Source organism: Scyliorhinus canicula, chromosome 14, assembly GCF_902713615.1.
Source record: "Scyliorhinus canicula chromosome 14, sScyCan1.1, whole genome shotgun sequence".
Classification (NCBI taxonomy): domain Eukaryota; kingdom Metazoa; phylum Chordata; class Chondrichthyes; order Carcharhiniformes; family Scyliorhinidae; genus Scyliorhinus; species Scyliorhinus canicula.
In genome coordinates, this window is record NC_052159.1 from 48,242,034 (window position 1) to 48,255,459 (window position 13,426).

The 13,426-nt window shown below is 41.9% G+C and overlaps 1 protein-coding gene, 1 long non-coding RNA gene and 1 other non-coding gene across 4 annotated transcripts in view; 1 reads left to right on the forward strand and 2 right to left on the reverse strand.

Annotated features, from left to right (window-relative positions):
- Positions 1-1,150: 1,150 nt before the first annotated feature.
- rpl21 (ribosomal protein L21) lies at positions 1,151-11,254 on the reverse strand. 2 transcript variants are annotated; one of them, XM_038819045.1, is made up of 6 exons: positions 11,101-11,254; positions 10,325-10,403; positions 7,628-7,689; positions 6,230-6,342; positions 1,930-2,080; positions 1,151-1,277 (listed from the first exon to the last, which is right to left on the reverse strand). In XM_038819045.1, exons 2-6 carry the CDS (start codon positions 10,389-10,391, stop codon positions 1,188-1,190), a joined length of 483 nt encoding a protein of 160 aa, XP_038674973.1. In that variant the 5' UTR covers positions 10,392-10,403; positions 11,101-11,254; the 3' UTR covers positions 1,151-1,187. The 2 variants fall into 2 exon arrangements, with proteins under 2 accessions (XP_038674973.1, XP_038674974.1); XM_038819046.1 differs by lacking the exon at positions 11,101-11,254 and adding an exon at positions 11,071-11,095.
- On the reverse strand, positions 4,452-4,580 carry LOC119977934. Its single transcript, XR_005463330.1, has one exon. It is a non-coding gene; the product is annotated as a small nucleolar RNA SNORA27 (small nucleolar RNA).
- An 87-nt stretch (positions 11,255-11,341) lies between the features above and the next one.
- Positions 11,342-13,426, forward strand: part of LOC119977822 — a 35,888-nt gene continuing 33,803 nt past the window's right edge. Inside the window, exon 1 of the long non-coding RNA XR_005463284.1 lies at positions 11,342-11,709. This is a non-coding gene — a long non-coding RNA (uncharacterized LOC119977822). The remainder of the gene's footprint in view (positions 11,710-13,426) is intronic.

Genomic DNA, 13,426 nt, shown 5'->3' on the forward strand with positions numbered 1-13,426 from the left:
ATACTGCACCTAGCATGACCTCCTGCATTCTACTTTGAACCAGGGCTGATCCCCTAGCTTGGTGGCAATGGTAGAGTGGGGAATATGCTTGGCCATGAGCTTGAGTACAAGTCTGCTGGTTAGCACCTCATGGGTGTTTAGCAGTTGGTAGATCTGTTCGAAGTTTATCCTATTTAGCAGTTTCTGTGCCACTCAGCAGGATGGAGGGAATCCTCAATATGATGGCAGAGCTGCATCTCCAAGAACTGCCTTGATGGGCAGATGCATCTGCATCAGGCAGGTTGGTGAGAATGAGGTATGTTTTTCCCTCTTGTTGGTTCCCTTCACCACCCACCTCAGACCCAGTCTAGCACCATTGTTCTTTAGGACTTGAACAGCTCAGTCTGTGGTGATGCAACCAAGCCACTCTTGGTGATGGGAGCAGTCCTCCACCCAGAGTACACTCTGCAACCACACCATCCTCAACTCTCCCTCAAGTTGTGTTCATGGATTGATTTCAGCTGGTAATCAGCAGGTTTCCTTGCCTATACTTTACCTGATGCCAAGAGACTTCATAAGGGCAGGGTCGGTAACGAGGGCATCCAGGGCAACCCCTCTCACTTGTATACCACTGCGCCACCACTTCTGCTGGGTCTGTCCTACTGTTGGGACATGATATACCTGGGAATGGTAAGGTTGTCTGTAAAATTACAATCTGTATAATTGAAAGATTAATTCCTATTAAGATTAAATAGATTGGGCCTTTTTTCTCTGGAGTAAGAATGCAAAGTGATCTCATGCAAACATACAAAATTCCTACAGGGCTCAATAGTGTAAAAGCAGCAAGGATGTTTTCCCCGAGCTGGAATCGGGGAACAGTCTCTGAATAGGCAAGCCATTTACGACTGAAATGAGGAAGAATTTCTCCACTTGGGTGTGGGGAACCTTGAAATTCTCAGCCCACAAGGACCGTGGAGGTTCACTCAAGAGTATGATCAAGACCGAGACTGATAGATTTCAACTTATTAAAAAGTCAAAGGATGTTGCAAGAATATGGTGTTGAATTACACTCAATAAATGGTTGAGTAGGCTTGAAGAACTGATGGCCTACTGCTGCACGTGTTCTAACATCAGGAGAAGTTGGCAAAGAATGCAGAACATTTATACAAAATCTGATAGAGTAAATTTATTTGATTTGGTATCAAAAATTATGCCATGAACTCATACGGAATTGGTTCCAGCAACTGCGGCTTGTTTGACTTGGTTCGTACGAAGTGTGCCTTTCTGGGCTCAGCAGGCTGCAAAGGAGAAAATCAGCACATTAGTTAACTGGTATTGTTATTCCGATATTTAACCTTAAATTAATCAAAATTCTGCTTGAAATTGAAATCAAAATAGGACAGAACCACGGGCGTTAAACTAGTATATCCAAGACATAAATCAATCTGTTTCACAAATCATTCACAATGTTTAGCTGCTAGTTTTGTACATCAATTAACATCTTGTCTGCTCTACCTCCGTCTTAACATCCAAGTGTTCATTCAAACATATTTTCAGGTCTTGTATGATGCAACCAGTTGTGGAGTGTTTCAGCATATAAAGGTAAACTGAGATAACAAGAACAGTAAAATGTTCCAGCTAGGCTTAAAAGGAAAGCTTTGAGACCCCTAATATTTTTTTAATAAACCGACTTCCAATTTAGCGTGGTCAACCCACCTATCCCACACCTCTTTGGTTGTGGGGGCAAGACCAACACAGACCCAGGAAGAAGCAAACTCTGCAAACAGTGACCTGTGATCGAACCTGGGTTCTTGGTGCTGAGGCAGCAGTGCTAACCACTGGTCATTAGATTTAAACTGTAAAAACCAGCTGATCAGTAATGGACATTGTGGTGACACAACATTGGGTATCTGATTTTGATACCGGTAACATTCCACTTCTGTTCCTTACCTGGCGTTTCAGCTCAACCCAAGTCCCCTTTTCCTTAGCTTCTCTCTTTGCTTCTTCATTTGCTTTCACACGCTGCAGAAAGCTGTCCCTGCTTTTTGAATGCTTGATGTGCTCAATACGCACATTAATTCTTTTGGCGAGGATCTTGCCCCTAGGGTACAATTCAAAGCAAGGAATTCAGAGTACCACTAAAAACCATGCGTAACATCTGAAGCCCTCTCTAGTACATCAATGTAAAAATTGGAACTGCATTGAGATCCTATCTTATCCAAGTTGATCAGCTTTAAATTGTAACATGGCTCTAGATTTCTACTATAATTTCATGTGATAAGTTCCAATGAGACTTCACTGTGCAAGGTCTTCTTGAATTAAGTTTCAATGCCTGGCATTATGTAAATATCTTGGATAAACCATTGCTAAATCAAACTATTGTTCACTATAAAAGCATGAGTCTTTTTCAATACTGGAAGCTTTTAGTAGTTTAATTTCAAATGGACCAGATACCATAAGACATAGGAGTGGAAGTAAGGCCATTCGGCCCATCGAGTCCACTCCACCATTCAATCATGGTTGATTTCAACTCCATTTACCCGCTCTCTCCCCATAGCCCTTAATTCCTCGAGAAATCAAGAATTTATCAATTTCTGTCTTAAAGACACTCAATGTCCCGGCCTCCACCGCCCTCTGTGGCAATGAATTCCACAGACCTACCACTCTCTGGCTGAAGAAATTTCTCCTCATCTCTGTTCTAAAGTGACTCCCTTTTATTCTAAGGCTGTGCCCCCGCATCCTAGTCTCCCCTGCTAATGGAAACAACTTCCCTACGTCCATCCTATCCAAGCCATTCATTATCTTGTAAGTTTCTATTAGATCTCCCCTCAACCTCCTAAACTCCAATGAATATAATCCCACGATCCTCAGACGTTCATCGTATGTTAGGCCTACCATTCCTGGGATCATCCGTGTGAATCTCCGCTGGACCCGCTCCAGTGCCAGTATGTCCTTCCTGAGGTGTGGGGCCCAAAATTGCTCAGTATTCTAAATGGGGCCTAACTAGTGCTTTATAAAGCCTCAGAAGTACATCCCTGCTTTTATATTCCAAGCCTCTTGAGATAAATGACAACATTACATTTGCTTTCTTAATTACTACTCAACCTGCAAGTTTACCTTTAGAGAATCCTGGACTAGGACTCCCAAGTCCCTTTGCACTTTAGCATTATGAATTTTGTCACCGTTTAGAAAATAGTCCATGCCTCTATTCTTTTTTCCAAAGTGCAAGACCTCGCACTTGCCCACGTTGAATTTCATCAGCCACTTCTTGGACCATTCTCCTAAACTGTCTAAATCTTTCTGCAACGAATGTTAAATAATGGATATAACTGATGACATTCTCTTTAAGATTCAATTACTCTATTTGGGGAAGCGGGGGTTAGCTCAGTTGCCTGGAAGGCTGGTTTGTAATGCGGAAGTGATGCCAACAGCATGGGCTCAATTCCCATACAGAATTTGAAGAATTAACTAAAGTTTTTGCCTGTATTTTGATGAGATTTGAATTCTGATCTTTGTCACATTAATATATACCACTATTGAGTGCCCGTATTAAAATCATGAACACCAAATATTAAAGTCTCACTCAGTAAGCCCGATGTGTACTTTCATAATACTGTACTTTTTGAATAAGTATCATTTATGGAAAAATTATTTATGGGAATGTTATCCATGAAGTCCCACCTTCAACCATGGCTGTCTCCTGAGGTGTGGTGATCTTGGGTTAAATCACCACCAGTCAGCTCTCCCCCTCAAAAGGGGAAAGCAGCCTATGGGCATCTGGGATTATGGCAACTTTGCTTTAGCTTGCAAAGATGGGCACCGACAGCTGACTTTCAAAAATCAACTTCAATGCAGTTAGGATAATGCAAAGGACTAGCAAGATACAAGATTACCAAAATCATGGTAAGTCATCACAGCTGGCATTCTAGCATTTAACAACTGTTAAACACCAGATTGTCGAGACATAAAAATTAATTCCTGACCTTGTTTATTTTCCCTTTGAAGCAGAAAGGTCATCCTTGCGATAACATTTCCATTGAGATAATTGCAATGGGATATGATTAAAAGTTGAGTTCATTTCATATTTTTGTAGTGTCCTGAATGTTGCTGTAATAACTGATACACAATGCCGGGCATTTGTTAGAATACAATTTCAAAATAAATTTGCCATGAATTTTTTTTTTTGCTGCCTCGCAGAATTTTTGAAGAATTACATTTTTGCATGTATTTTGATGAGATTTGAATTTTGATCTTTGTCACATTAATATATACCACTATTGTGAAAGTACCCATATTAAATCATGAACACCAAATATTAAAGTCTCTCACAGTAAGCCTGATGGATACTTTCATAATACTGCACTTTTTGAATAAGTATCATTTATGGAAAAATTATTCATCAAAACTGATTTTATAGTTTATGCATAATGGTACAAGCTGTCATAGCAAGATTTAATTAGTCAAATATTCTGAAATGTACCCTCTGACAGGAACCAAGTCAAATATAAATCTGCTTGGGTTTTTAAAAGGGCATTTTCCTATACCCCACTTTAATGACCAGTAGACACCACACGTCTTAATGGTAAAGTGAAGAGGGGGGGGGGGGGGGGGGGGGGAGGATGGGAACAAAACTGGTTACACAGCAGCAAAACAAGTCACCATTCCATGGTTCATTTACCTCTCATTCGTAGCCAGGAGACCATTCGGCCTACTGGGTCCGCACCGACCTTCCCTTCAAAGAGCATCTCACCCAGGCCCACTCCCCCACCCCTTCCCCGAATCCCCATCTAACCAGTATATCTTTGGGCTAGGAGGAAACTGGAGCACCCGGAGGAAACCCACAGACACAGGAAGTACAAGCAAACACCAGTTACCCAAGATCAGAATCAAACCTGGGCGCTTGAAGCCATGAGGCAGTAGTGCTAACCACTGTGCCCTGTATTGCTGATTGCCTACCACACAATCCTTCAATTGAGATGGACACTTGTGTCATTTAGTCCTGTAATTCCCTCCAATTAAACACCGGGAAAACCAAACCTTTGTCATCAATTCAGAATTTACCTGCCCACCACCAGCCCTGCAGTCAGCCTACCTGTAGATGAAACTCTTTGCACCCCTTCATCACGTTATTTTATTGCTCTCCTGACAAACTTCCATACACTTGATCATCTAAAGCTTTGCTGCCTCTTCCAGGCTTTGCATATGCACTTGTATATGGTCTAGGATTCCCTCTAGATCTTTCTAACAATTCAACCCTGTTTTCTGCAAACCCCCCACCAAATGTTAAATTCCCTCTGATTACTTAACTTAGGACCAGGTTTAACCTGATTATGCTTGTATGAAAATGAAATGAAAATCCTTATTGTCACAAGTAGGCTTCAAATGAAATTACTGTGAAAAGCCCCTCGTCGCCACATCTGTTCCTGGAGGCTGGTACGGGAAAGCCGCAGGACATTACAGACGTGATATAAATGTAAGCTGAATCACCAGCAATGCATTTTATCCCTTTCCTGGTACCACTAACAGTCTCTCAAGAATCTATTTTTATTGCCATTGCCCACATTGCGCCCCATGGCAGCATAATTTTAAAAATGAGGTCGATTTTCACATGTATGTAAACTGCCACCCAGCTCTATCCCTCCTGACTCAATGTTTGTCTAATAACCAGTCTGCAAATTCTTCCAATACCAGGATGGCAATCATCTTGCAGTCTACACTGCATGCCTTGCACTGATTTAACACACCATCACAAGCTGAACCACATTGCTTGAAACCTCAACTGTTCTATTCAATTGAGTTGAGATCCAAAAATTTATATTAGAGACCACCATCACATACTGACCTCTGGTATCATCAAGGCTTTGTTTGCTTAAAATTTGATTTCAATGTTTTCCTGCTGGCCTTCCCTACATTTTTCTTCAATTCATATAAAGTTCTGTTGCACGAAGTCCATTCCTTGCTGCTAACCACTCTAGTGATTTTCACAAATCATTAAAGAAAGAAAATCCCCGTTCAAACATCCTTTTATGGCTTCATCTTTTAACATTCTCCAGTTCATAATTCTGACCTCTGGTGCTTTCTCTCTATTGACAATCTCATCGTCCCTCCAAACCATGGTTTGCTCAGCCATCCAACGATCTCCTTTCATGGTTCGGCATCCATTTCTTGAGGTTGGACCTCCAATGTTTTCAGGCTATTTCTGATATTTAAAGCACAATACAAGTGCAAAGTTTTAACTGTTTATACTCACTTGACTTGTTTGTTGATGATAATGCCTACAGCATGCTGTGTAACATTATAAATTCTTCCAGTCTTGCCATGGTAACATTTGTGAGGCATACCCTTTTGTACAGTGCCTGTACCCTAAAGGGAAAGCAACAGTTCAGCTTACTCTAGCAAGTTTTGAAATCAAATTTATGCTATTAAGCATGAAATTCAAATAGGAAAAAAGTATTTTAGCACGACTATTTTCCTTTTTAATCTTTTTTTACATTTTGGAAATGTAACCTGAAGTTTAACTCAACCCATTTCTCTGAGGAAGTGAAGTTGCAAAGCGATTTGGAGAGGCAAGGTGTAACCAATGGATGGGCCCAAGGAAGTCATGCGTGCGCAAGTCAGAATTGGAAGAATGAAGAACAGCTGTACAATCATGGACTTTTACATTAGAACACATTAATATACAAAGCAATGTGACAGGGCAAGCGCATGCAAGTGTTATCTGGAAAGACATTTTCCTGACAAAACACAAATGTACCAGTCTTACTAATATGGACAGAATGTATTAATCTAAAGAGCCAAACTTTCATTAGTGCTAGTTAACAGCATTTAATATGGCTCAAGAAGGGGGCAATCATACTCTATATACTCCAAAAAAGGTTTCTGCGCATGAGATGAACTATGTGGACCATGGAAAAAAAAGTTAGACTTCCACAGAGCACTAGAACCAAGGCTCACTAAGGTTGCTTGTGCCAGGAATTCTGGATTACTCTTAAAAGTTGGAAGTTACATCAGGGTGTGAGGAGATTCGGTGCAAGCTGCCAGAGCGTAAATCATTACCGCTTATGCAGACATCTTACAGAAGTATATAATTATAAAATGAGTAGAAAGCAAAGGCCAAATTTTAAAATTGAAAAGTTATTCACAAGTGATTGACATAAGTGGATATAAACTTCTGATGAGATGTGGGTGTCACCAGCAAGATGGGCAATTGTTGTCCATGGACCGAGCAGCTTACTATGCCATTGCAACGGGCAGTTTAACCACACTGCTGTGGTCCTAGATCACATTTAGGCCATGATTTTAGGGCAGACCAGATAGGATGGCAGATTTCCTTCCCTTTACTGATTACTCTATTTTCCAGACAGAAAGGAACTAATTTAGCAATTAGATGTTTAATCAGAGAAATGGGGTGTCAGCGGCAGTAATATGTTTTGTCAGGGATGAATCACCAGTCATTAATTATCTTATGAAACATATTCTAAAATCTTATGACTACATAGTCTTAGAGTACTGAAAATAGCAACATTATTGGATTCTAGAAAACCAAGCATCCCACTTTACAGTACATTGAAGCAGATCTGCGCACCTGCTTATCGCTTATAATTTCATTGATTAAAGGTACACAAGATCTAATGGCTAGATATGTTACCTTAATGTCAACAATATCGCCTTTCCTGTAGATACGGAAATAAGTAGAGAGAGGAACGGGTCCTAAAAAAAAACACTTAAATTTTAATGCACAACAACTAATAGTATTTTATCTAATAACAAGTTAATGCTGTGTATTCTATTTAGACAAGTGCATATGAAGACATATTCTGTAAACAAAATTGAGGCTTATGGAATGAGAGGCTCTGTGTCAGCTAGGACAAAATAGCTCCAGGACAGAAAACAGCAAGTCCTAGTAAATTGGTCCCTTTCCCGACTGGAGAATGGCAAACTCAGTAAAATTTCTAAATTTGCCTATCACACACCGAACCTGGAGGTGTGGCAAACAATTTAATATAGAGAAGTGATGATGCATTTTGGCTGAAGAGATGGAGAGGCAGGAAGAATAAAATCCAAATATTAAATGAAGGACAGGTGCACAATTCAGAGCTGCAAAAGGGATCTAGGTGCTCTGATGCATGGGTCACAGAAGGTTAGTATGCAGGTACAGCAAGTAATTTAAGGCTACTGGTAGGCTTTATTTTATTACTAGATGAATTGAACATAAAAGAATGTTATGCTGCAAATACTCAGGAGTCTGATGATAATAGCTTCATTGAGAATTTGGAGACAGTTTCGCCAACACTTCGGGTTGGGGTCAGGGTGAAGGGAAATGCCGATTCGGGGGAACCACAGATTTGTTTGAGCCAGGGACGTGGGATAGAAACTTTTGGAAATGGGAGAAGGGGATTAAGACACAAAGACTTGTTTCTTGGGGGTTGGTTTGCAGGATTGAAGGAGCTGCAAGCAAAGTATGGGCTGGAGCAGGGGGAAATGTTTTGATACATGCAGGTTCGAGATTTTGCCAGAAAGGATACAGAGCTTCCTGGTGGAGCCAGCCTCCACATTGCTGGCGACAGGGGGACTGGAGAAGGGGGCAGTGTTGGCAGTTTACAGAGCTACTATCGAAGAGAAGGCACCACTGGAAGGGCTCAAAGTGAAGTGGGAGGAAGAGTTGGGAGAGGGTATGGAGGGGGAGGTTCTGGTGCGAGATGTTCCGGACTGTGAACGCCTCCACCTAGTGCACGACGTTGGGGCTGATACAGCTGAAGGTGGTATATAGAGCACACCTCAAGGGTGAGGATGAGCCGATTCTTTGAAGGGGTAGATGTGTGTGAAGGTTGCGGGGGTCCCACAAATCACATTCATGTTTTTGTCCTGTCCAAAGCTAGAGGATTACCGGAAGAAGGTTTTTAGGCTAATTTCTAAAGTGGTGCACGCGAAACTGGACCCAGGCCCTCTGGAGACCATATTCCGGGTGTTGGACCAGCCGGGGTTGTAAACGGGTGCGGAGGCAGATGCTGTAGCATTCGCCTCATTGATGGTCCGAAGGCGGATCCTGATGGGATGGAGAGCAACCTCTCCACCCTGTGCCCTGGCGTGGTGGGGGGGACCTTTTGGAATTCTTGACTCTTCAGAAGGTTAAATCTGAACTGAGGCATAGGATGGGCATTATTCATTATGCACTTTCAAGGATTGGGATAACATCGAACATTAGTGGGGGGGGGGGGTGGGAAGAGACTGCGTGTTAATGGTGACCATGGGTGATTCCGAATTCCTTTTTGTCATTTGTTTATGTGAACGAACATGCGGGCTAATATTTGGGGTTTGGTGGGAGGATGGAATCGTTGTTGACATTTTCGTTACTGATTGTTTATTGTTGGTGGGTGTAAATTGGAGAAAATGTGAAAAAGGAGAATAAAAATATTTTTTTCATACAGGATACTGGGGAGACCACATTTTATTGTGCTCTCGAGTTTGGTCTCCTTATTTAAGGGAAGATGTAAATGTTTTGGAGACGCTTTACTATATTTATGCTAGGATTGAGTGGCATGTCTTGGGAGGGAGGATTGGACAGACTGGGCTTGTTTTTCACATTTAGTTTAGAAGAACAAGGGGAGATCTTTATAAGATCCTGAACGGTCTCGACAAGGTGGACATGGAAAAGATGTTTCCATTTGTCAGAGTCCAGAATTAGGGATTTATGGGTCAAGTTAGGAGATGAGAATTTTTTTTTCATGGGCTGTGCGATTTAGAACGCTGCTCCAGAAGGCATTTTCATTGTATATTAAGGGAATCAACCATTATCAGGGACAGGTGGGAATGTGGAATCTGAAACAGATCAGCAAAGTTTGTTCTTAGTGCCGGTACATTAACTTGCTTATTGTGTTGCAGAAGGCAATCATTAGAGTTCATTCATCATTGAGCACCAGGCACCAACGAAGTCCACAGACTAACATCATTAACTGAATATAATCAACCCATCGCACTAAGAAATGACAGATGATTTAATCTGAGGGTTACCACACTTTAAGGCAGAAGTTGAGAATAACCTCATGGATAACTTCAGCCGGGAAAGGGGGGGGGGGGAACTGAACCCACATTGGCATCCAATGCGCTAACCAACCAGAAAGAATGGTGCAGAGTTCATTACATTAATTTTCTAGAAAGACGGGATTAATCGGACTTGCCCAAAATGCATAACCTACCAACAGGATGGCTTATTCACAGCCCAGCAGCAGATAGGGAAAGGTAACAATCATAAGAAATGTCTATAAATCAAAGAAATGTTGTACTGATCAGTAATAAATTTTCTAAACAATTAAAAAAATACAGCGGTTGTAATAAGGAATCTCACCATGCTTCCTGAAGGGCCTTGCAAACATGTATCGAGTCCCCCTCCTCTTGCCCCTGGTGTTCGTCATCTTGAAACTTTACTGAAGAAAAATAAACGTTATTTAGATTCCCGTGTATGTCACGCATCTCCATAAACGCCAACACAGAATTATTGTTGAGGATAGTTACATCAGTTTATAAGGCGACCGTTCTGCCCTTCCGTGTCCGAGGGCAGGCTCTCTGCCCAAAAGCAACTCATCCAGTTGCAAACCCCTCCGATTTTCCATAGCCGTAGATTTTTAGTTAATTATCCAACTCTCTTTTTTAGACCTCGACTGAATTCGGGGGATGTATTCCAGAGTCTAACCACTCTTACTGTGTCGGCTAATTGAAATGAATTAACTAATGGGAGACACGTCTGCCACCTCAAACCAGCTCCTTTTACAACGCTCTACCCCAGCCCGATATGACCTGAAGCCCCCAGCCCCAGTGGCTGCATTCCTACCATTGTCGCCGTCCCATTTAAAGCGGGGTTGAATATTTTGCTCTCTTTGGCAGCCACATGCCCCGGTCTGGGCGGCCATGTGGCGAAAAAGAGGGCGCAGGAGTGACTCGGCCTTCCAGTGTGGAAGAGGAGGGACCTGCCCAACGCGAAACACAATTTATCCCACCACAACCCGCTCGTTACAACATTACGAGCCGCGAACAAGGGCCGGGAGCCGAGTTTGACCGTTCACCACCACCCCCAATGCCCCATTTTTCACCCACAATCCGGGCGCAGCTTGAGCGGCTCGGTACCTGCAAGATGGCGGAGCCCGGCAGAAAGAGAGAGTGAGGACCCCAACCGCCTTAACATGGCTATCGGAGCTGGCTGACGCGGCGCCAGATCAGAAGGGGAACATTAATCACAACGGCATTCTATTTAATTAATAAATATCGCATTCGGCTAAATCTGTACAAATATACATTGACTTGGTGACCAGTTTTTAAATTAGGCTGCGAGATAGTTTGAAGGACCTGTAACGTTGTCGGTCACGTGACTCGGGTTAGTTTGTTTTCCAACACCAGGTTTTTCCGGTGACAGCGGTTATTTCTAAAGCGCCGTTTCCCAATGCGGCGAGGCTCGTCACAGGAGTAATTAGTAAACCGAATTTGACAGTAAGTCACAATAGATAGTAGGACAGATGATTAAAAACCTGATCAAAGAGGTAGGTTTTGAGGAAGAAAGAGAGGTGGCGGTGCAGAGATTTTAACGTCTTCTGGACTGTCAGCAAATGTGGAGGATGTGTAGCACAGAAACTAGAGGTCAGAATGGGATATCTCTGAAGGTTATGGGAAGCGTTGCAGAGATTAAAGATGGATGAATTCGCAGAGCCATTTGAAAACAATGAGAATTTAAAAAGCAAGGTAATGCTTTAACTGGGAGCCACACGGGTGTTCGAGACTTACAAGTTAAGGCACAGGCAACGTAGTTTTAGATGATTTCAGGTCTATGGAGCATGGGAGGCTGGCGAGGGTTGGTTTGGAATAGTTCATTTGAAAGGCAATAAAGATATGAATAAGGATTTCAGCAGCAGATGAGTGGGGAAGGGATGAAATTGAGATGATGAAGCGAGTTCAACTAATTATTATAACATGCTTAATATAATTATGATCTAGTTCATTCAACTTAGTTCAAAATAGGATTTCAGCAACAGATGAGTGGAGAAGGAATGAAATTGAGATGAGTTGGTGAATTCAACTAATTATTATAACATGCTTAATATAATCATGATCTAGTTCATTCAACTTAGTTCAAAATAGGATTTTTTAATAAAGATAACATTCTTCTATCATGTGTCAATTTTCCCAATATGCTGACAAATCAATGAACAGTTCTTTAATACTTGGATGTTTACACTGCATAAATGAAATGATTCATACAATGAAGGGAATCACATCTTTACTTATCTCTTTAATTGCTGTGAGCTAATGTTTAACTGAATTACCCAAGAGGGGAAATTAAAGTTGCACACATGAATGCAGGAAAATCTGTTTCAAATTCTTAAAATTAACCTAAAAATGTTGTCAAATAAGTCTTTTCTTTGATTTTTTTCATTGTCCCACATGATATTTATACGTTTGCAGAGCACGGTAAGCATTTATTGACCATCCCTGGTTGCTTTTCAGAAGGACAGATAAGCTGTCTTTTTTTAAAAAATGTATTTTATTCCACATATGCATCAAAACAGGTTACAGGAAATAAACACCCCAGGAAACATACTTCCCAACAATTAACTATACAGTCTACATATTCTCCCCCTCTCCCATGCGACGACCAGCTCCTCAAACATGCTCACAAACATCCCCCACCTTTTCTCAAACCCCCCCTGCTGAGCCCCATAACTGACTTTTTTTAATAAATGTTTTTATTGGGTTTTTGAATACAGTATATTTACCGTTATGTACACAAAATAGAATACATATATACATAGAAGAGAAGGGAACACAAAAAAAAACAAACAACAACAAAAAAGTTTAAAATAAAATAACTGGTAAGGTATTATGTGTTAGCTCAACAACAGCAGCTCTGCACAATTGTCAGTATTGTTTTTAACACATAAGTAGGCATCTGTTTGGGGGGGTACATATACATTTGGGCACCGGGGAAACAAAAACAGAACAATTAGAGGGCAATACGTGAATGGTTCTGGTGTTGGTGTTGTCGCTTGCTTTTCCCGGACGGTTTTCACTGCTGTTGTTGCCTCGCGATCACCTCTGATTCAGTCCTTCGCCCGGACTTTCCTTGTTCTCTGCTCCTGTAGATGCCAAGTTTGTTATTGTTTCCCATGCCCTCCTTCCGGCTGTCATTCCCTTGCCTCCCCTCCCACCTCACTGGTTCCCCTCTATTGTTCCCTGTTTCCTACCTCTTCCCCCCCTCCCCCTGTGGTTCGCCTTTCTTTTCTCTTAGGTTAAGCTGCTATTCCCCCCCTCCCGGTCTATCCCTCCCTCCCCGCCTCGGCTACTTTCCCCTGATTCTTGGCTACCTGGCTATTCTTTTGCTTGTTCATTGGCCACGAACAGGTCCCGGAACAATTGGGTGAATGGCTCCCACGTTCTGTGGAAGCTGCCGTCTGACCCTCGG